At 40.7% G+C, this 20726-nt stretch overlaps 3 protein-coding genes across 3 annotated transcripts; 2 read left to right on the forward strand and 1 right to left on the reverse strand.

Moving 5' to 3' along the window:
- Positions 1-7358: 7358 nt before the first annotated feature.
- Positions 7359-12056, forward strand: LOC102714400 (3-hydroxy-3-methylglutaryl-coenzyme A reductase 3-like). Its single transcript, XM_040527449.1, has 4 exons — positions 7359-8372; positions 8619-8800; positions 10029-10375; positions 11184-12056. Exons 1-4 carry the CDS (start codon positions 7435-7437, stop codon positions 11424-11426), a joined length of 1710 nt encoding a protein of 569 aa, XP_040383383.1. The 5' UTR covers positions 7359-7434; the 3' UTR covers positions 11427-12056.
- Positions 12057-14164: 2108 nt separating this feature from the next.
- LOC102707900 lies at positions 14165-16045 on the reverse strand. The gene is made up of 2 exons (XM_040527347.1): positions 15697-16045; positions 14165-14706 (listed from the first exon to the last, which is right to left on the reverse strand). The coding sequence occupies exons 1-2, from the start codon at positions 16043-16045 to the stop codon at positions 14195-14197; spliced, it is 861 nt and encodes a 286-aa protein (XP_040383281.1). The 3' UTR covers positions 14165-14194.
- Positions 16046-19190: 3145 nt separating this feature from the next.
- On the forward strand, positions 19191-19808 carry LOC121055297. The gene has a single exon (XM_040527348.1). The coding sequence runs from the start codon at positions 19191-19193 to the stop codon at positions 19806-19808; it is 618 nt and encodes a 205-aa protein (XP_040383282.1).
- Positions 19809-20726: the final 918 nt, after the last annotated feature.

Consider the following 20726-nt stretch of genomic DNA (forward strand, 5'->3'; position numbering starts at 1 on the left):
GCACAGAAAGTAAACTGAGGTACCAGGTGAACATTTCAGGCCTTTGCCTAGAGAGTTAGAGCTAGTACCTGAAAATTGACGTGATTATACATTGACAACTAGCCAAATTTATTAGGATTTTTTATCATTCTTGAAAAATAATTCAAGATAAAAAAAATTGCAGTATAAATTTTTGGTACCTCAAGGTAACACACTTTTTACACTAAAAAGTATGGTATCTTGAGATACTTTTCCAAAAATAGTAAAAAAGCTCAAATTTATTACACAAACTGCATAGAACTAGATTAAAATTCATTTTAAAGAAGCATATCATTTGATGTGCAAGTGCAACTCTTGCTTCTGTCGATCAATGGTTCGTATCGTTTTGCAGTTGCATACGCTTATAAGCCAAAATTTGAAATTTTCAAACTTAAATTTAGACTTGATTTTTTTTCATCATGGTTTGTTTTACAACTTTTACTTTTGAGTCGCTATGGATATGTATATAAAAGTTTTACCTATAAATTATTTTTTGTTTGTAAAAACGCGTTTTCACTTTTTCTTCAAAAATGTGAAACGATGGGAGCCAATATAATTTACACCTTTAATTCCGGTCCACTACAACCAAAGGCATATCGTTTTTATTAATGTGCTATTTTTTAGGCCTTACATCAAACTAAGGCGGTGGTTTATTTTAGTCTTCTATTAAAAATATAATATATGCACATAAATTTTCTATTAAAATTTTTATGTTCAAAAGACATAATCCCTCCAATTTTTTTTGCTGAATTTTAAGTCTACGTTTGATGTTCGTCTTATTTAAAAAATTAAATTGTTATTAGTTATTTCTTGTGATTTGATTATTACTAAAAACACTTTTAAGCATCACTTATAATCTGCATATTTATCCAAAATTATTAAATAAGCCGAACAACCAACATAAACCCAAAAATCAATGATATCAAATAAAAATAACAGAGGGATCGAATATATGAAACAAGAAATGTGCTAGGGAGCTTAGATTCAATCTACATATAGGAGTACTAGTAATCAAAAAGTGACTAGAGATCACTTGTACAAGTTGGCATCTGGCAACAAAAACAGAGGCATGCATTCGTACGTGAGCATCTCTCTGCAACATTTTCTGCAAATGCTTATCGTGAATACACTGAACATGTACAACATCGTGCAGAAACACATGTACATCTTTCCAAACCAAACTGTACTGTTTGGACACATGGGAGATCCACAAGAAGTTCCTAAAGGAACGCGAAAACCTGCACATTTCTGAGTCAAAAGGAGCCGAGTTAAGGGAATGAGGCCAAAAATGAAATTAATGGATATCTATGATTGTAAAAGATGGTCAAATTAATGCTAGCCGCCCTGGCCGGCTGCCGTGATCGACGAGAGTTTTAAGCTTAGAAGGGCTGCTAACTAAAGATGGTGATATGGTGGTCAAAATGTTGGCGTTAGTAGCAAACCTCGACGTGTTGTTTAGGGCATAGACAGTAGTTTAGCCAGCTTCTATTTGTATAATCCTTTTTTGGGGGTCATATATAGACAATATATATAAGACATGTATAATATTTTGTCTCTCTAGTTATCCTCGGCCATATATTTCTATAATTAATGATTTAATTCTATAGGTGGCATATATACACTATATATTAAGCTCTTTATTAGATTATTTGGTGATCAACAATTCAATACAGGTACGTCATTCTCCATTATTCTTTTTTCTTTCCCAGCATTATGAAAATCTAAATGGCATCTCATCATAGATGCAAGTTATCCGATAGTTATTCGGGCTTTTTGGGTCATGTCGGGTCTTTTTTGGGTTTTTAGGCTTCAACATTTAGGCCCGAGCCTAGCCCGGTGCATGGCCAGGCTTTGTTTTGAGTAATAATGTGCTCATCATCATCCTCTCTTAAAAAAGTAGTAGTGTCTTTATCACCCTTCCCTCTTGAAAATGAGTCGTCCTCGACTAAAGATCATCTTCTTCTCCCAAATATTGCTTCAAATTTGAAATGCTAAATATGAGACTAACTCCAAACCCGGAAGACAAATCAAGTTTATATGCATTATCATTGATCTTCTAAAGTATTTTAAAAGAACCATCATCTCTAGATATAAACTTAGACTTCCTCAACCCTGGAAAACTATCTTTTCTTAAGTGCAACCACACTAAAACACCTAGCTCAAGTTTAATTGTTTTCCTACCTTCACTACTAGTAAGCTCTACTGAGCATTCATCTTTTCAATACGTGCTTTAGTAGTTCCATATTTACGACTAACTACTCGCTAACTATACTTTGTTTCCAAGGTATAGCCTGCGTGGGATGGAGGAAGTACCATATAAATAAAGTTTGAAAATATATTTTGTTTTCACAAATATGTACGATTACCTTCGGTCTGCACATGTAGAAAAAAGAGGATCTGACAACAAAAGGTGTAACTGTCTCAATACAGGATGATTTTTGGAAGCATAAAGTAACTGCAAAGCAAATATCATAAACAGTACTTCATAATTTCATTTGACCGTACAGCTATATAATTATCTCTTTATTGAAGTTTGCGATTTTAACCATGCTATCATAGAATATATAGAAATCTATTTCGACAACGACAATTCTGATATATTAATCTTCGTCTTGTAATGGATGTTTTGTTTAAACTTCAACAATACCACAAAAAAGTTCAACTTTCTCAATATAGAATATACTTTTAAGTAATTATATAGAATAATTGCGAAGGAAATATCCTAAACAGTATATACTATCTTAATTTCATTGTATGTCTAGATTCATATATAATATATATGGGTGCTAATAAATCTAGACACATATACTAAACATATACATTGAGACATGGATGAATCTAGGTAAGGCAAGAAAATCTTATAACCTGAAATGGAGCGAATATAAAGTATCTTATTTTACCTTATCTTTTCTTTTTCACCTTTAGAATTCTAGTGGATTTATGATGTGATGGGATATTATTCCATATATGTGTCATGCATGCTTTGAGCAAAATTTGTATATATATAAATATATACTGAGTACATAAATATGAAGTTTTAGAGCATTGTTTACGACCCACCGAAAAAAAAAATTCTAGAGCCGCCACTACTGCTCGACTTCGTTGCATTTTCTAAAATTCCAATCCTCATCATCATTCATCACCAATCCAACTGGCAGGCGCCAGGCCACAAGATCTCATGTCATCTCCCTCACTGGCATCGGCACCAGCTTTGTGCGCCAAGCCAAAGCCAGCGAGCACAGGCTAGCTCATTCCCGGGTTGCAGCTGCCCCAGGAGCTCAAGCCCCCTCCCGCATGGGGATCTAGTCCACCGTTGATCGTGAGATTAATGAGCCAACTCGAGTTAGCAAACGAGCCAATCCCAGCTATACTTCTAACTTGTTATAATATATCGAGCCGAGGTGAGCCAAGCCAACTTATAACTAAACGCGTTGCTTGATATCTAATTCAGAACCTTACGGACGCTAAATATGTATTATTTATGCATACTCGTGTAATATATATATATATATATATATATATATATATATGAAGGATTATACCAATATATCTTAATATTAACAAATTATCGTGATGATCATCTCGCCGTAGATGGATATGTTGTATACCACTAAGAGAATAGTTAGCTGTAAATACGATAACTTAGGTTAAGTCTAGTACTTGAACCTAGATGACCAGGTTGTACCATAGGAAATCTAACTAATCAAGCTATGCTTGCTTCGATGATTTTGAAATTTTTTGAACCATCTGTGAATAGAATCGATTTTGATAATAACAGTTCCGGCTATTTTTCTGCTCATCTCGTAATGGAAGTTTGTTTAAAATTCGACAATACCTCCTCAATATATTTTTTTTTTCCAAAACTCCATTTTGGCATCTCAAATTGATAAGTGACTTTTGATCGTAATGCACTGAAATTAATTTTGTCACTTGAAAGCCCACACAACAACCAACGTATGTATGTTGCTTTCAAGATAAGGTTAAATAGTGTATATATATGCTGTGAATTATTTTCCAACCCAAAGCCTTTCATTTTCAGCTGCCCAGCCCATAACCATTTATATTAATTCCATTTCTTGTGATGAATAAGGCTATCTGCTAAGCATATATCACACTCATCTTTTTGCTTCTCCTTGTGCTGGTAAGCCAAAGGTTAAATTTTAAACCTTAAATTTGGAGTTGATTTTGGGGGTTTTCATCATAGTTTATTTTCTAAAATTTGCTTTACATCATTAAGAACATGTATATGCTATTTTTTATTTACAAATATGTCTAAAAAATAAACCATGACCCTCTATATTGCCCCCCACCCCAAAAAAAGTTGCTAAGAGTATCATCCAGTTAACTATACATAGGGCTAGCTAATTAGTTTCTAAAATATAAGCATTTCTACTTCTTTTAATAGTGATTAAGATTCATAAGAAAATATCTTGATGTCCCTCGATAAATATAAAATAATGAAGGTGTGAGGATAAATAAGGATAGGAGCAAACACGATGTGCTGCATAACCAACAAATAAACAATATATACAACTCTATTACCCGGTAGTAAATATTCAAGTAAATTGGTCTTTGAACCATATTTTATTATCTAAGTTTTACTTTGGACTAGGCTTAAACCTATATTTTCACTTTGATTCGAGTAAACTTTGTATTATTATGGTTTGAACCGCCCTGAATAATTTTTACAGTGACATCAACGACCTCAAACACATCAGTTCCGAACACCGGCAAACTCCCACGTCTATGTGCAATCCATATATTTTCCAAAACCGAGATTAGGCATAACTAGAAAATATTTGCGGTGATCCAAACCGGATAATGACAAATTTACCTGGTCCAAAGCGAGAGGATCGGTTTAAGGATGATCCACGGTAAAACTTAAATAATAAAAGGTGATCAAAGGTACAATTTACTCTGGATATCGTCAAACAAGAAAATAGAAAATATCAGGCATACAACCTGGCATAATATTTAATTTCAATAAACTCTTAACCTTTTAAAGGGCAGTGGAGTACGTTCCAAAATTCTCCAAATGATCCACGCAGTTCCTTTTCTAAAGGAGAGGACTCGTGCAGTTCACACCACATGATCGAGAAACATGAGAAAGTACTACACACCCTACACTTTGAAGCTAGACACATAGTACCTTCGTTCTAAATATTAGACGCCGTTAATTTTTTGACATATGTTTGATCGTTTGTTTTATTTAAAATTTTTTAAATATATAAAGCTATATATATATGTATAAAAGTATATTTAACAATAAATAAAATAATATAAAAATAATTAATAATTACAAAACTTTTTTTAATAAAACGAATAGTCAAACGTTTATTAAAAAGTTAACGACGTCAAACATAAGAGACGTCATCAGCTCTAACCCACCACTAATTAACACGTCGCTCCAGCACTGGAGCCATCGGTGCTCAGTTGCCTGCCTACCTCACCGGAGACGTGTGCACAGCAGAGCAGCACTTGCGAACCACGTAACAAAGATTACGTGGGAGCAGCATGCAGTTTAGTTGCAGCTGGCCTGCAATTGCACTAGCTAGAGAAGGCAAAAAGAAACACAACGAAACCGCTCGCTCGTAGCTGCGAGGGAGAAAAAGGGGAATTTAACTTTTACTACTTTTTAAATAACATATAATATATTTATCGTCCGCTGTCTATAACGGATCTCGTGTGTCTATGACATGTAGGCCTAATGATAAATATGTTAGTGTCATTTTAAATAGTGACAAAAAGTTAATTATTCCAAAAAGAAAAAGAGAAAAAAAGACAGATCACAACAACAACGGCTTAAACCATCAAACCCAACGGCAACCCAGAAACGGAATGGGGACTACGGTTTCGCTCGGACATCGTAGGAATTTAGTAGGGTAAACTAATTAGCTGTGTAATTCCTTTGTTTTAGGTTATATAAGATGGTTTAGATTTGTGTAGATTTATGATATCTTATATATTAATATATATGTTTTTATATGTGTTTAGATTAATTACTACCAATATAAATATAGCTAAAAATAGATAACATTATAACGTGGAAAGTTGAACCTTCCATTTTTTTAAGAAAAGCTCTTTAGCATCTCAAACTTTTGATTCATGTATACAATTGACCTCCCAAATTATGCTATTCCAGCTCACATTAGGCAAGCCGAAGTATTTCCTCTTATCTTAGAGTTTATTATTTGGTTTTATGCAGCTTATAACCTACCGTGACATATTCCCTCCCCCTTCTTTACAGTCCATTCAATAAGGCAATGCAGCCGTACATCCATTTCTTTCCTAAGGTAATGAAATTCATTTGTACCTTGTACTAAAAAAACTATAAAAAAAGAATGGCTGATAAATTCATAGCCTGATTAATAAAATTTAAAAAACTACTTATACCCTTTTTGTTTGGCCTAGCTTACTGGCTTAAACTTTTAAGCGACTTTTCGATTTATATGGTCTATAAGCCGGTAGTTTAAAAGCTTTAGATTTAATGGTAGGGTGCTGCCTATACTCCAAATAAGCTTAAAAAAAGTTCCTTAAACCTAGTTTTTTGGCTTGATAGTGTATGAGTGACCTATGGCTTTAAATAAGCCTAATGAAAAAAATGTTCGTTTGTTTAGGTTTTTGCCTTTCAACTTAATAATTGGCTTACAAACTCAAAAGACGAGAGCCTTAGAATACTGTCTTAGATATAGAGATAACACCTATTGCTAAAATTTTAATTATACATAGTTGGTGAACGATTGTTTTTTTCCAATCAGCTTGTAGCATATTCATTATCTTTCTCAAACAAAAAACGACCTTCACAATTAATGATCAATGATTATGCTAATCGAATTTTGCCCATATAATCATCAGCGATTTCCGTAGAATCAAACGAAAGAAAATACACATAAACCATGGAAAATTAGTTTTTCATTAGTAAAAAGATTAAATTTGATGCCGTCACATTGTGATAATATTGTACAAACTTAATTCCTTACCAAATATCGTTCAGTACCATAAAATTTATCTTTATCCATATAAATCTAGATATATACACATACATGTATATAGATAAATACTAGTCTAAGTTCATGATCAGAAACAAAGTCTAGCTGGATGGATATACCGTAATCCTTACCAAATTGTAACGCTATAAAATTCAATACTCCTACGTGTCAAACCAAAGCAGCGCTAAAAAAAAAAGTTCAAAACTAAAAAGAAAAAGAAAACGAAGGCCAGACGAAGCCAGCAGGGGATGTGACCCCACCAACGCGCTCGTGGTGGGCCCGGACTGTCAGAGACACAGGCCGAGCCAGGAGACGTGCTATTTATACGCGGGCGCGGCGGAGCTCGGATCTCATCCCCCTCCGGTCGTCAAATCCCCAAACCCCCCGACGGTCGTCACCGCCGGAGTCCGCCGCCGCCGCCGCGCCGATGGCCGTGGAGGTTTGCCGCCGGGTGCCGCCGCACGGCGGCGGCGCCGTGGGGGGCCCGGCGCCGCGGCGGGGGGGACAGCAGCAGGGGGAGAGGGTGAGGAGGGTGCAGGCCGGGGACGCGCTGCCGCTGCCGATCCGGCACACGAACCTCATATTCTCGGCGCTGTTCGCGGCGTCGCTGGCCTACCTGATGCGGCGGTGGCGGGAGAAGATCCGCTCGTCGACGCCCCTCCACGTGGTGGGGCTCGCCGAGATCTTCGCAATCTGCGGCCTCGTCGCCTCGCTCATCTACCTCCTCAGCTTCTTCGGCATCGCCTTCGTGCAGTCGGTCGTCTCCAACAGCGACGACGAGGAGGAGGACTTCCTGATCGACTCCCGCGCCGCGGCGGCGCAGGCTCCGCCGGCGCCGTGCTCGCTGCTGGGCAGCGCGGGCGCCGCCCCCGAGAAAATGCCGGAGGAGGACGAGGAGATCGTGGCCGAGGTTGTTGCGGGGAAGATCCCGTCGTACGTGCTGGAGACCAGGCTGGGCGACTGCCGCCGCGCCGCCGGGATCCGGCGCGAGGCGCTGCGGCGGACCACGGGGAGGGAGATCAAGGGGCTCCCCCTCGACGGCTTCGACTACGCTTCCATCCTCGGGCAGTGCTGCGAGCTGCCGGTGGGTTACGTGCAGCTGCCGGTGGGCGTGGCCGGCCCGCTCGTGCTCGACGGGGAACGGTTCTACGTGCCGATGGCCACCACCGAGGGCTGCCTGGTCGCCAGCACGAACCGCGGATGCAAGGCCATTGCCGAGTCCGGCGGCGCGACCAGCGTCGTGCTCCAGGACGGGATGACGCGTGCCCCCGTGGCCCGGTTCCCGTCCGCGCGTCGTGCCGCCGAGCTCAAGGGCTTCTTGGAGGACCCGGCCAACTTCGATACCTTGGCCATGGTCTTCAATAGGTACAAGACAGATTCCGCTACGATGCTCTCTTGCCACTTTCAATTCATGCTGCACGCGCATAGCAATATGACATTCAGGCAGTGTGGCTCTTGTGTTGGACGACACGTCTGTGCCATCAGTCCCCATCAAAACATTAATTCCTATCAACCTATTATAATTTCTCGTACTGTTCCTTTTCAAAAAAATTACAAATTTTAAGGCAGGATGGTGTGATGATATAGCTATTCCCGGAAACATTTGTGCAGATCGAGCAGATTTGCTAGGCTGCAGAGGGTGAAGTGCGCAGTGGCCGGGAGGAACCTTTACATGAGGTTCAGCTGCAGCACAGGGGATGCCATGGGGATGAACATGGTCTCCAAGGGCGTCCAGAACGTGCTGGACTACCTTCAGGATGACTTCCCTGATATGGATGTCATCAGCATATCAGGTTTTTGCCATGGCATATTTTAGTGGTGACTTTACTTTTGACTATTCCCTCCGTTTCACATTATAAGATTTTCTCGTCTTGCTTAGATTTATATATGTGCTAATGAATCTAAACATTTCTAGGCAAACCCAGAAAGTCTTATAGTATGGAACTGGAGGGAGTAGTATTATATCCGTGCATTACAACTTATCGATACAACTTATGATGGACGTACATGTCCATAGAGAAAAGATATAATCCATATAACTGATTATGGAGCACACATACACATGGAGGAAAAAAAAACGGTTTTCTTAAAGAAACCATTTTCTGATTGTTTTGAAGCGGGGTGGGGAGGACGGACTGCTCCGCTTTTAAGTAACAGAGATGTTTAGTCTGCAGTTGCACGGCGGCTTGTTCTCTTGCCAGCCTTCCTACTGACTAGTTCACCTTTCAACGCAGCATAGCATATAAACTTTAGATAGCGTTCAAACAGCTTTAATAGACGATGGCGAAATATGGAAGCCTACAAAGACCAGTGAACATAAACAATTGATGGGTTGCATACGCTCATGGCAAACTGCTGAAAAGTTTCGCAAGGGCTTAATCAATATTAATGAAGAAGCAAACTTTTCAGCCAGACTGCCATGAATTAACTTGATAAGGTATATGGTTGGGTCTCAAATTGAGGCAATCCTGCTAGTTATGCATAATAACAAAAGTGAGAGGTGAGCTGCGAAAATGATTTGTCCAACTGAATTTTTTTTCTTTCATGTCTGCGCTTCATCTAAACTGATGTTGACTCTGGCTGTTCTTAGTTGTACTTGGGTTTACCTTTTTGTCTTATTCCTCCACCTGTCAGCTGTCAATAGTTCTAGTGCTAGTACTCGCAAGCAATGATAAAATGCACATAAAAGGATGTTTTAAGATGTCAAAACATCTTTTATTTACATACTATATTTACTCAATTTTCAACAGAACGCAAGCAATACAATTGTCCTGATTTCAAACTGCACATGCTTGGCTGCCATCTATAAAAGTTAAAACTGATTGTTACTCTGATAGAATCAGCAGAGATACTATAGGTTGTGAACTTAGGTGATCTGTTGATGATTAGAACTAGATCTGCCCCCTGCTAAATACAGTTGCATCGTTTATACAATAAAACAACACAATAACTTTGTAATAAAATATTGCCATGCATTTTTCATGCTTTACAGTTTCCTAACTTGTATCCTTCACCAAACAGGTAACTTTTGTTCTGACAAGAAATCAGCTGCTGTAAATTGGATTGAGGGGCGTGGAAAGTCTGTAGTTTGTGAGGCGATAATCAAGGAGGAAGTTGTGAAAAAGGTTCTCAAGACCAACGTTCAGTCACTAGTAGAATTGAACGTCATCAAGAACCTTGCTGGCTCAGCTGTTGCTGGAGCTCTAGGTGGTTTCAATGCCCATGCAAGCAACATTGTAACAGCCATCTTTATTGCCACTGGTCAGGATCCTGCACAGAATGTAGAAAGCTCTCAGTGCATCACAATGTTAGAAGCTGTAAATGATGGCAAAGATCTTCACATCTCTGTTACGATGCCATCTATTGAGGTATGAAACGATATTGTTCTTTTTTTTCTTAGCTTGTAGTCTTTAGAATTTGTATTGGCTTTTGTGTATTTACCCAGTTATATTTGTTTGTGTCAAGCTACTGAAAGGCAGTGCCTTGATGCTAAGCTTCACCGTCCCACCTAGTACGACTAGTAAGTGATTAGGTGGTAGGCAGCACCTGTCACCTAACTAGTGCTTAGCACCTTTTGGAACATGCGCTGTGGTCCTTGATCAGTTGACATCCATAATCTATGTCTTCTGTGGAAAGCTAGTGACCGTTCAAAGCAATTTGATATCCTCTGCAGTATAGGTTGTTTTTTGTATATTTTTTGCACAGCAGATTCTCATTTTCAGTATAATGTTTGGTTCCATCAAGGAGCAAGTACACAAGTAAACTTGCTTACAAATTAAACTTAAATTATATGTTGAAACTACTATGCAGAACTAGGAAGCACTCCGTCAGAACCAAATCATTTGCATGTATTTAGCTAGTATACGTTCCGTCAAGTAAACTCTTTTGTCTTTAACAATAATAATTTATTCCTTCATTGTTCTTGGACAGTTGGTACAACTTCATCAGTTTTTTTATAATAAAAAATACAATGATTCCTTTGGTTTGCTGTCCACTTGCTCCTGTTGTTTTAATCAGCAAGTGCTAGCTAGATCAACAACTCTCTTCTGCTTTATTATTGGTGTAATCTTGTAATGTTGTGTAGAAAGGCATCTAATGCCTACATGCAATATCATTTGCCTTATGTTTGCAATTATATATAAATTGATGAGGTCTTCTGTGATAACGTAAATGCAGGTGGGCACAGTTGGGGGAGGCACACAGCTGGCCTCTCAGTCTGCTTGCTTGGACCTACTTGGCGTGAAAGGCGCAAACAGGGAATCTCCAGGATCAAATGCGAGGCTCCTGGCCTCGGTTGTGGCTGGCGCTGTCCTTGCTGGGGAGCTGTCCCTTATCTCTGCTCAAGCCGCAGGCCATTTGGTCCAGAGCCACATGAAATACAACAGATCCAGCAAAGATATGTCCAAGGTCGCCTCTTGAGCGCATCATTTGGACCCTTGCAGAGGAAAATGGACAAAATCCGTAATGTTAACTTACTGTCTAATTGTCTTCTTGTACCTGTTGCAAAGAGAGAGACTGGAGGTGGACACCCCAAGGGCTTCACATGCTGATTCCATGTGGCATGCTCAGGAGGTACAAAAACGAAAGAAAGAAAAAGAACTCATCAGGCTGATTAACGGGTGTCTACTCAGTAGAATGGTCATATTTACCAGGCGGAGGAAGCCGTAGGTGGCGTGTGGCCTATTCGTTTATTGATGTTCTATTATTTGCTCTTCTACAAAGTCGCTAACCCGTCGCATGGTCATGGACGACGATGAACACATTCTGGCCCTGGGTTTTTGTCCAAAGCTTTGCATTACAGTGCACATCCCTCGGGTGCGTCGTTGGCAGCTGCTGGATCTTTCTGTCAGTTCTTACTGCCTCGGGATGCTTGTACTACAGTTTCATCTTTGTAACTAGCTAATTCGTTTTTTTTTCTTTTTTAATTTCGTCTGATCTTTTTAATCGTACCCTGGTGAAGTCTATGATGTTCCTGTAAATTCGTGTTGGTGGTGCAACTGTATGGGTAAGTTTTATGTTGGTTCAATTAATAAAGCTTTTCTTTTACCACATGCTGATAAAAAAAATGTAAAATTACACTTGTACCAATTACCAAAATGGTAAACTTTGGGAGGCACTCCCCGTTAAGAATTTTTGTCCTGTCTAGAATTACCCATTGACGTTGAATTAGCCATTATGTAGCTAGATTTATTATCATCTAATGTGTTCTATTCGGGCTCTGAGAATATTTTGAGACCTTCCAAGGACATGTATAAAAACGATTGCCACGTTCTCTTTTAACATGCCATTATTCATGCTACCAAAAATCCAGAGGGGTATGTTAATAGTAACCATGAATAATGGTGTGGTAACGGTAGTAAATTGAAATGATATTTTTGAAAAAAAAACTTGTATTTTCATGATTCCTTTTTTGATTTTTCGCTTTTTGACACAGTTATCACGCGTACTTCGAGGTGAGTTGAATCCTGATCCAACTGTACAATGTGTCTCTATTTTGGTGATTTGTTTGCCCCTCATCCGATCCGATCCGCTGGAAAAACCAAAAAAATAGCATGAGCTGCATGTTTGGTTCTTCACACTCGGTCAGTCACTACACTACCCAACACATCTCATGTCAGGCTCACCATGGTCTCACGCTGATGAACCAAGACGAAGGTGACCTACCTACTGGAGGAGCAATGCACATGCAGTTAGAGGGGCAAGTACAATGCACTATCTTCATCTGGATCGGGCATCTCACGTGTCCCCATGATTAAAATAACCAATGTCATACTACTAGTAGCCATAGTTACTTCATTCACGTTTAAGATATAAAAATACCTCTATAAATATTTATGTTTTCAACTAACAGAAAGCACACTCTATACATATATACATAGTTGTATTATTTATATGAGATTTAATAGTATTTTATTTTTTCTGTTGTGTAATAGTAGAAGCATATATGAATGTGTTTTTATATCTTAAACATAAAGAGAGTAACTACACATGATAATATAATCTAATTTTTTCTATGTATATATACCCTGAATAAAGATCGTTCGTGGCAGAGCGAGATCCTCTTCTTCATCGGACTAATGTGTGTGGGTGTGAGTTGACTGAAGATCTGAATGACGAACGTGGGTGCACGAGCGTCAAGCCTCGATCGATTGATTGCCGCCGTTGGAAACTCCGGAGATGATGGTCAAGCAATGGGAGCAAGGAGAAAGCAGGCAAGATACATTATCATGTATCAGGAGTCACAAGCTAAACTGTTTTATCCTACTACGTGAAGAAGGCGATCACGCTTCATTCGACCAGTGTCTACGAACGCTCGATCAGTCCAGCCTTCTATTATAGGTGTCAGATATGAAGTACTCCGTATTTTAATAAATAATTTTGTTGATTTTTTACACGTGTTTAACCATTCATTTTATCTAGAAATTTTATGTAAATATGAGAATATATAAGTTGTAATTAAAATACATTTAGTAATAAATTTAGTTACAACAAAATAAGTGGTAAGCATGCACGTTTTTTTGAATATGACAAATGGGCAAGCGTGCGATAAATAGTCAACGGTATTATCTATTAAAAATACCGAGACGGTATATCATATTTTTATAACGAACTTACCGTCTGTGCCTTACAACAGTGCTCTGAGATATAAACCATCTTCAGGCTTTTCTTTAAAAAAATACACTGCCATATGGAAAAATGTATTTGATCAGTTGCACAATCTTGTTTATCCGAGTACTACGTATATAATATATGCTGGCCTCAGTAATACATAGATACAGTTGAGCCTTCTAACTATACATGTCAGGTATTTAAGTACTTCCTTTTTTTACAAACTTATTGGTTGTATACTACTGTCACAGGTTGAAGGCTGAAGATGTAAAACAATTCGTTAGAAGAAGAAAAAAAAATTAAATTACACCCCTAAATTACACCCTTAAAAGAACAGATATTTTCACCTTGAACTGGCAACACCGGATGGAGAACCCATCAAACAGCTTCAACTTAGAGGCAAAACCATTCGAGGGGTTTCTCTATCCGGTATTGCTAGTTGAGAGGGAAAACATATAGTTTTTTGATTCATGGCGTAATTCGTACTCACTCGGAGTTGAAATTCGGACTTTTACTCTTTAAAAAAGAGTAAAACGTTGTATGAAAAATGTATTTTATCATCGGTTGCAGAGTTTTGTTTATCTGAAGCTTCTGCCCCTGCTCCTCCCGATGTTCTCGACGAAGGCCTCGCCGATCCCCTCCCCGATGCCCTCGACGAGGCCGCCGATGACGCCGAACAGCGCGTTGATGGTGACCTTGGCGGCGGCGACGAGCGCGCTGCCCTTCTCCGGCGGCACGACGCCGTGCTCGTACAGCCCGTTCACCACGTCCTTGGCGCACCTGGCGTGGAGGCAGTACCCGCACGCCACGCACTGGTACACGCTCTGCCGCGGCGACGACCGCCGCCACCTCCGGCACATCTGGCACACGAAGCTTGTCTCCGCCGTCGCCGGCGCCGTTGCCGTTGCCGACGACGACGGCGGCGGGGGCGGTGCCAGCGTGAGCGGGTGCTCGTGCGCCGCCGGTAGCTCCATCGTCCGCCCCATCGCCGCGCAGCAGGGGTGCATGTCGAAGCTGCACGACGCGCACCGGAACGAGAAGCCCTTCACCGACTTGCCGCATATGTCGCACTTGCACCGCAGGAATCCACCTAATTACAAAACGATAAGATCACTTGGCATTTTCTTATCTATTGTTAACCGGCCTTTTGAAATGAAAACTTAATTATTTTCAAAACATCCGACGCATAGAGCAGGGTTCACTAACACACTCATATAATTTTAGTGTTTATGCTTATAAGCTAAAATTTGAATTTTTACCTTTAAATTTAAAGTTGATTCGAGAGATTTCATCGTAGTTTATTTTCTATCGTTAACTTTTAGATCACTGTAAACACGTATATAAAAATTTAAATAGAATTAAAAATATCATTAACAAATTTCTAAGTCTAGGAAATGGCATTGACGAGTACAAGTTCTACAGAACGTCAATGATACGAACGACTTTGTCTGAGAAATGTCATCATCGTTAAGGTTCCGTCTATTTCTACCATTAAATACATTGTTTATACTTTACCACTTATCGGTGATATGCTTACAGAACTTGAATGGCGATAATATTTATTAAACAAATTCATTTGTACAATGATATTTTGTAGAATTTACGCTTGTCGATAACATTTCTTAGAATTAAGAGTTTGCCAATAATTTTTGTTAGATTTTCTCAAGTTTAAAACTCAGTTCTGCATTCTTAGAAATTAAAAACTTGATCAGACAACCGATCAGTTTGTATTTTGGTGCTGGGCCGAGAAATCCAGTTTTCATTGGTTTTGCAAACAATGGTATGAACGTATCCATATTTTTATTTATGATTACATCTATAAGCTAAAATATAATTTTAAAATTTAAATTTAGAGTTAGTGTTAATATTTTTTTATTATAATTTATTTTTCAGTCTTTTGTAGATAGCTAAGAACACGTAATAGTTAATAAGTTGTTTTAGCTTACGGTTAATTCCAGTGAAGCACCGCATATATACACTCTATCGGAGGCATCCATAGCCAGATTGACCCTGGCCAGTCACCTGAGCTAGTATGAATGAAATTTGAAGTGTCATCTTGTAGATTAAACGCATTGCGTACCTGGTTTGACGAAGAAGAGGAGGTGTTGGTGCTTGGGATGGAAGGGGTGGTCATGGAGAGACGGAGGAGCCAGCGCGCAGAACTCGTGCAGCTGGAAGCCGCAGAGCCGGCACATGAACCTCCTGCCGGCGCCGTACTCCTTGCACCCCATGCACATGAACAGGTAGGGGAAGTCGAACCGCCCCAGCCGGTGCTCCGGGTGGCTGAAGTGCACGATCTCGCCGTCGCCGTCGTCAGCTCGTCCCTGCCGCTGCCCTGCTTCGCCTGAACAATGGTGCTCTTGCTGCTCTGAGGATGCAGGCAGCTTGCCGCTGAGCTCTCTCGCTTTCATGGACATGCATCTGCTCATCTTGGCTGCTCTAGCTACCTCTTCTTGATGATTACAGCTCTCCTTTTTTCAGCATTGCCGAGGATGATGTTTTAGAGAAGAACATATAGGGAAAGCATATGCATAGGAAAAAAAAAAGGCTTGATCAAGAAGGTGATCATTGGTGTTACTGTTCTACTACACACAGAACAGCAATGCAGCAGCCTTATTACACCGTGTGGTAAAGCTAGGTTTTGATGCTTGTGTGATGGACAAGTCTAGTCAATCTCTTGCGAGAAAGTTACAGCATCAAGAAATCTTCTTTTGCTTCACAGCATCCAATTCCTGATAGATTCAGAATGCATGTTTATGAAGCTACGTGGGTCAGAAAAAAACTGCCAGTTTACCGGGTTGACAAACTAACCTTTTTTTTCTTGATGTGTGAAAGGATCTTAGTATGTCTATGTGTAAAATGATCTTAGTATGTTTGATACCTCACCCTATAAACTCTGCTTCTTCCATTTGACCATTTGTTGAAGAACTTATTCAGCATGAACCCAAATATCATATTTAAATATGCTTCAGAAGTGCCAGGCAACATTTCTCTCCCTCTTTCCTCTGGTGAAATGGAACATTTCCCTCGGCTCTGCAAGGAAAAGAATAGCATTTCCTACATTTTTAGATCATGAAAAAGATGCACTAGATCTTGTGATATCCTGACCTTGAAGAAATACCATCATGTATTGTCAGATTACGTTGTAGTTACACTAACATATATATCAATCTATGGCCACGCCACTCTGCCATCGAGTTTGCCGTTAAGTTGAATCGATTTGTCCCGAGACCGATCGATTTATTGTTTGGTTGCAGGGGTTTTCCTCGTTTCGTCGATTTGGCTTGTCGGCTTGTCGCTGCTTCATCCACCAATCTGCCATACTCGCATGGCTCCCGATGAGAAGAAAAAAAAAATCAACAGTCGCAGCAGCAGCACATCCGGAGAGCAGCTCCGTTCTTGATCAACAACAGCAGGAGTGTGGCACTACTCCTGTTCTGATCAAGCGTAGTGGTCATATTTTCTGATTTTGTATGTGTGTGTGTGTGTTTTTTTTTGCTACACATACACAGAAGTCTACGAGAAGATTTTCAGACTTTTCTATGTGCACACGAAGCTAGCACATCAGGAAGATTGGAAGGAAATTTGGTAGTAGGACTTAAGTCCTTCCCTCAACCAAAGGACGCTGCCTCCTGAAAGACACGTATCACGACATGAGTAAAAAAAAAATTCCACCAGTGATCAAATATTTAAAAATTTTAATTCCATCAATCAACTCTGGTCGTTACTGTTGGATGATAATTTGAAGTTATGCACCCAAGTCAAAAAGACCATATACGCTCTCCCCGCATGCATTGTGCACGTGTTTAACAGAAAAACAAAAAAAATCAAACGTTTGATCAATAGAAAAACCTCTCTCATCCTCTCAAATGCATTACTTAACGGTGTTAACATCAAACGTGAACTCCGTGACGACGCCTGACGCTGCGGCAGCGGCACAAAGTGTGGTCGTCAGAGCGACATGGAGCACAACGGCGGCGGCGGCGGCGGCGGCGGCGGCGGTCGGCCATGTGTGAGGGATGAAGCGTAGATGCACTGAGTTTTTTTTTTGTCAATGAAGCTTTGTGTTTTCTGATACATGTGTGTACAGAGCTCCAACACATGGGCACTCTTCTACCGAAGCAATCGTATTGGGCTCGTTCGAGGAAGGAGTTCAAAACAGTCTAATCGGCGCACGCAAAACAAAAATAACCATTAGCATGTGATTAATTAAGTATTAGTTATTGTAAACTTGAACAATGGATTAATATGATTTTTTAAAACAACTTTGATATAAACTTTTTTAGAAAAAAATATATTATTTAGTAGTTCGGAAAACGTGCTTATAAAAAAAAGAAGAAAATTTAAAGTCAACGGTGTATTGCGAACGAGGCCATTGACTAGACTTTCGTACTGTGCCCCCCAATCAAGAATTCAAGCACTACATGAGGAATGTGTTTGAGCTTTCTTTTTGTTCGGCCTGCCTATCAGGAGAGAGTGCTTGCGAGGAACGGGGTCCATCGAAAAGTTCCCTGTCAGGCTCAAAACCACCCCAGGATCCCCTCTTATCCTCCTGTGTCGTACTAATCAGCATCAGCTGCCGCGAGCCGTGACGACGACCTACTCAACTTTACCTTCCTCCGATCCAATCCTCCTACGCTCTCCTCTGCAATCTGCACTGCACGTGCGTCAGCCATGATCGATGATCCCCCACAAAACCATGTCGCTGTCAAGCATGTCACCGCACCGGTTAACGACTAACGATTACGATTTCTTGCTTGCGTACATGCTCTAATAACGATTACGATTCAGGTTCTACAAAACAAACTAAATGTGGGTACTCCAATAGTTAGATTTATGGGGTTGGAATCATGTCAGGCGGATCATTATTAGATCACTTTTAAAATGCCGGATTTCAAAAACGTAGAAAAAAATGTAGGATATGATTTTAATTTAAATATGAAACAAATAATTGCAAAACACATGAAAGTACAGAAGTGACCGTTTGATTGGATTCTGAAAAAAAATGCAATATGAATTAGAGAAGAGATAATAACACAAAATAAAGTTTCCAAAAGGTTAGATATCATGCTGACTTTTCTGTAAAATCTCTCCCTCTTCAGCCATTAGATATGAATTTTATAGGATACTTTGAATTCCAATATTTTGTTTCAAATGACTAAATACAAAAATTTTCCATAGGATCTAAATCTTAAAGATTCCATATGTTTTTTCCCAATAAATCAAAGTAATTAACCCTTAAATTTTGATACGTGGGACATGAGGATTAAGGTCGCTCTGTCAGTCAGAGAAAACATAGTTTAGTTTACTCCAAATGGGTCCAAAGAGTCGTCATTTGTCACTGATTTGTTTTTGACCATTCGATCCAGTGAGTGCTCTCTTGTCTCCGTTGACACTGACAGCGTGACGGACTTGCCTGCGTCATCAAAACATAAAAACGCACTGATGCTGTCTCGTGCTACTGATCCTATATAAGCAAGATTAATTAGCTAGAGAGTGATTAAGTGTGTTCCATCGCCAGACAGACAGTCTCACACGTGCAGACAGTATCGCGATCGCGACGTCGAGGAGGATATGGGTGCCTGCGTCTCGCGTTCGACGGCGACGGCGGCGGCGGCGGAGCTCCGGCGAGTGGAGGCGGTGGACACCGCGGCGATGGTGATGGACCTGGACGGCACCATGGCGCGGGTCGAGGCGCCCGTCACGGTGCGCGCGGCGCTGGGCGGGGACGCGTGGTCCTGCTTCGTCTGCGCCGCCGACGAGCTCGGCTTCGACGCGCCGGCCCGCGCGATGGACGCGGAGGAGGCGCTCCGGCCCGGGCAGCTCTACTTCGTGCTCCCGCTGTGCGTCCTGCGCCGGCCGCTGTCCGGGCAGGACATGGCGGCGCTCGCCGTCAAGGCCAGCGCGGCGCTCTCCAGCATCGGCGCGGGGGGCCTTTACACCGCCGCCGCCGCGGTGTCGACGACGGCGTGGCGCAAGGGCCGGGCCGGCGTGGAGACCGGCAAGCGGCGGAAGCAGACGTCTCGGGTGGCCCCACTCGTCGTCGTAAGCGGCACCGGTGCGTACGCGCCGGTGGTGGCGTCCGGTGATCGTCATCGGACGACGGGGAAGACGACGAGCAAGGGAGGAGGAGGAGCTCGTCGTCGTGCTGGCGTGCAGAGGTTGAGCGCCATTTTGGAAGGCAGCGAGTGACACCCATGCCATCCGACGACGACGACGACGCCATATTAGCTCTTGATCATCACACAAGTAATGGTTTTGTTAATTGGCTATATTAATTAGTCGTTCACCCTCCATTTGAGGAGTAAAACAGTAAGAACGGACAGAAAAGCTCGTTTTGATTGCTTTTTTTTTCTCTCTCTGTAATTAATTACGACGTTCCGATAATACGATTATGATGGTGCTAATCGAGTGGATGCAATGCATTTTCTGATGCTCCCTTCAATCAGATTTACGCTGATCGTTATCGAGCTATATGTATCGACCAGTTTAACCTAAAACCTTAAACTGCTTAGTAAAAACCGCACAATTCACTTTACATTTTAGCGATTGTGCAGTAGATTATACGGCTGCGTGTGTCGTCGCTACTTTTCCGGCGATAAGATTGGACTAGAGACTGGAGAGTGGGGGTCAAACGAAGGCGAAACTGCTGCCGATTGAAGACGCAGATTCGAACGTCGTTGTGGCTTGGATAGCAAGAATGCAAGATCAATCCGAAAATCCGACAGACAGAGAAATCAAAATCCATGTGAAATTTGTAGCAACTGGTCAAATTCACACGCTAGGCGAGACATTTCAGCCCCCGAGTACTTTTCGTTACCTCTTGGATGTTGGCGAAGAACACAACTTACACACCAAGTCTTTAGAAAAAGGAACCGTCAAATTACCTTTCTATTCTACAGACAGTCAAATTTATTCCATGGTACTGTTGCTCTCTCTAGTCACCCTAGACGATAAAGGGTGAATATTTGGTTTTTTATAAAAAAAAGTCAAATAATATATGTTTGTAAATAAAAAATAATTAAGGAATAAAACTTTTATATATTTATTCTTAGCGATCTAAAAGCAATGTTGGAAAATAAATAATGGCGAAACTTTCGTAAGGATGAA

The sequence above is a fragment of the Oryza brachyantha genome, chromosome 9 (assembly GCF_000231095.2).
Source record: "Oryza brachyantha chromosome 9, ObraRS2, whole genome shotgun sequence".
NCBI classification, from domain to species: Eukaryota; Viridiplantae; Streptophyta; class Magnoliopsida; order Poales; family Poaceae; genus Oryza; species Oryza brachyantha.

What these genes read in the sequence shown, in the direction of transcription:
- LOC121055297 (XM_040527348.1), top strand. Translation starts at nt 19,191, where the DNA reads ATGGGTGCCTGCGTCTCGCGTTCGACGGCGACGGCGGCGGCGGCGGAG.
- LOC102707900 (XM_040527347.1), bottom strand. Translation starts at nt 16,045, where the DNA reads ATGAGCAGATGCATGTCCATGAAAGCGAGAGAGCTCAGCGGCAAGCTG. An exon ending in CCTCTTCTTCGTCAAACCAG is followed by an intron (nt 14,707 to 15,696) that starts GTACGCAATGCG and finishes TTTTGTAATTAG; the next exon opens with GTGGATTCCTGCGGTGCAAG.
- LOC102714400 (XM_040527449.1), top strand. Translation starts at nt 7,435, where the DNA reads ATGGCCGTGGAGGTTTGCCGCCGGGTGCCGCCGCACGGCGGCGGCGCC. An exon ending in TTGGCCATGGTCTTCAATAG is followed by an intron (nt 8,373 to 8,618) that starts GTACAAGACAGA and finishes ACATTTGTGCAG; the next exon opens with ATCGAGCAGATTTGCTAGGC. An exon ending in TTACGATGCCATCTATTGAG is followed by an intron (nt 10,376 to 11,183) that starts GTATGAAACGAT and finishes ACGTAAATGCAG; the next exon opens with GTGGGCACAGTTGGGGGAGG.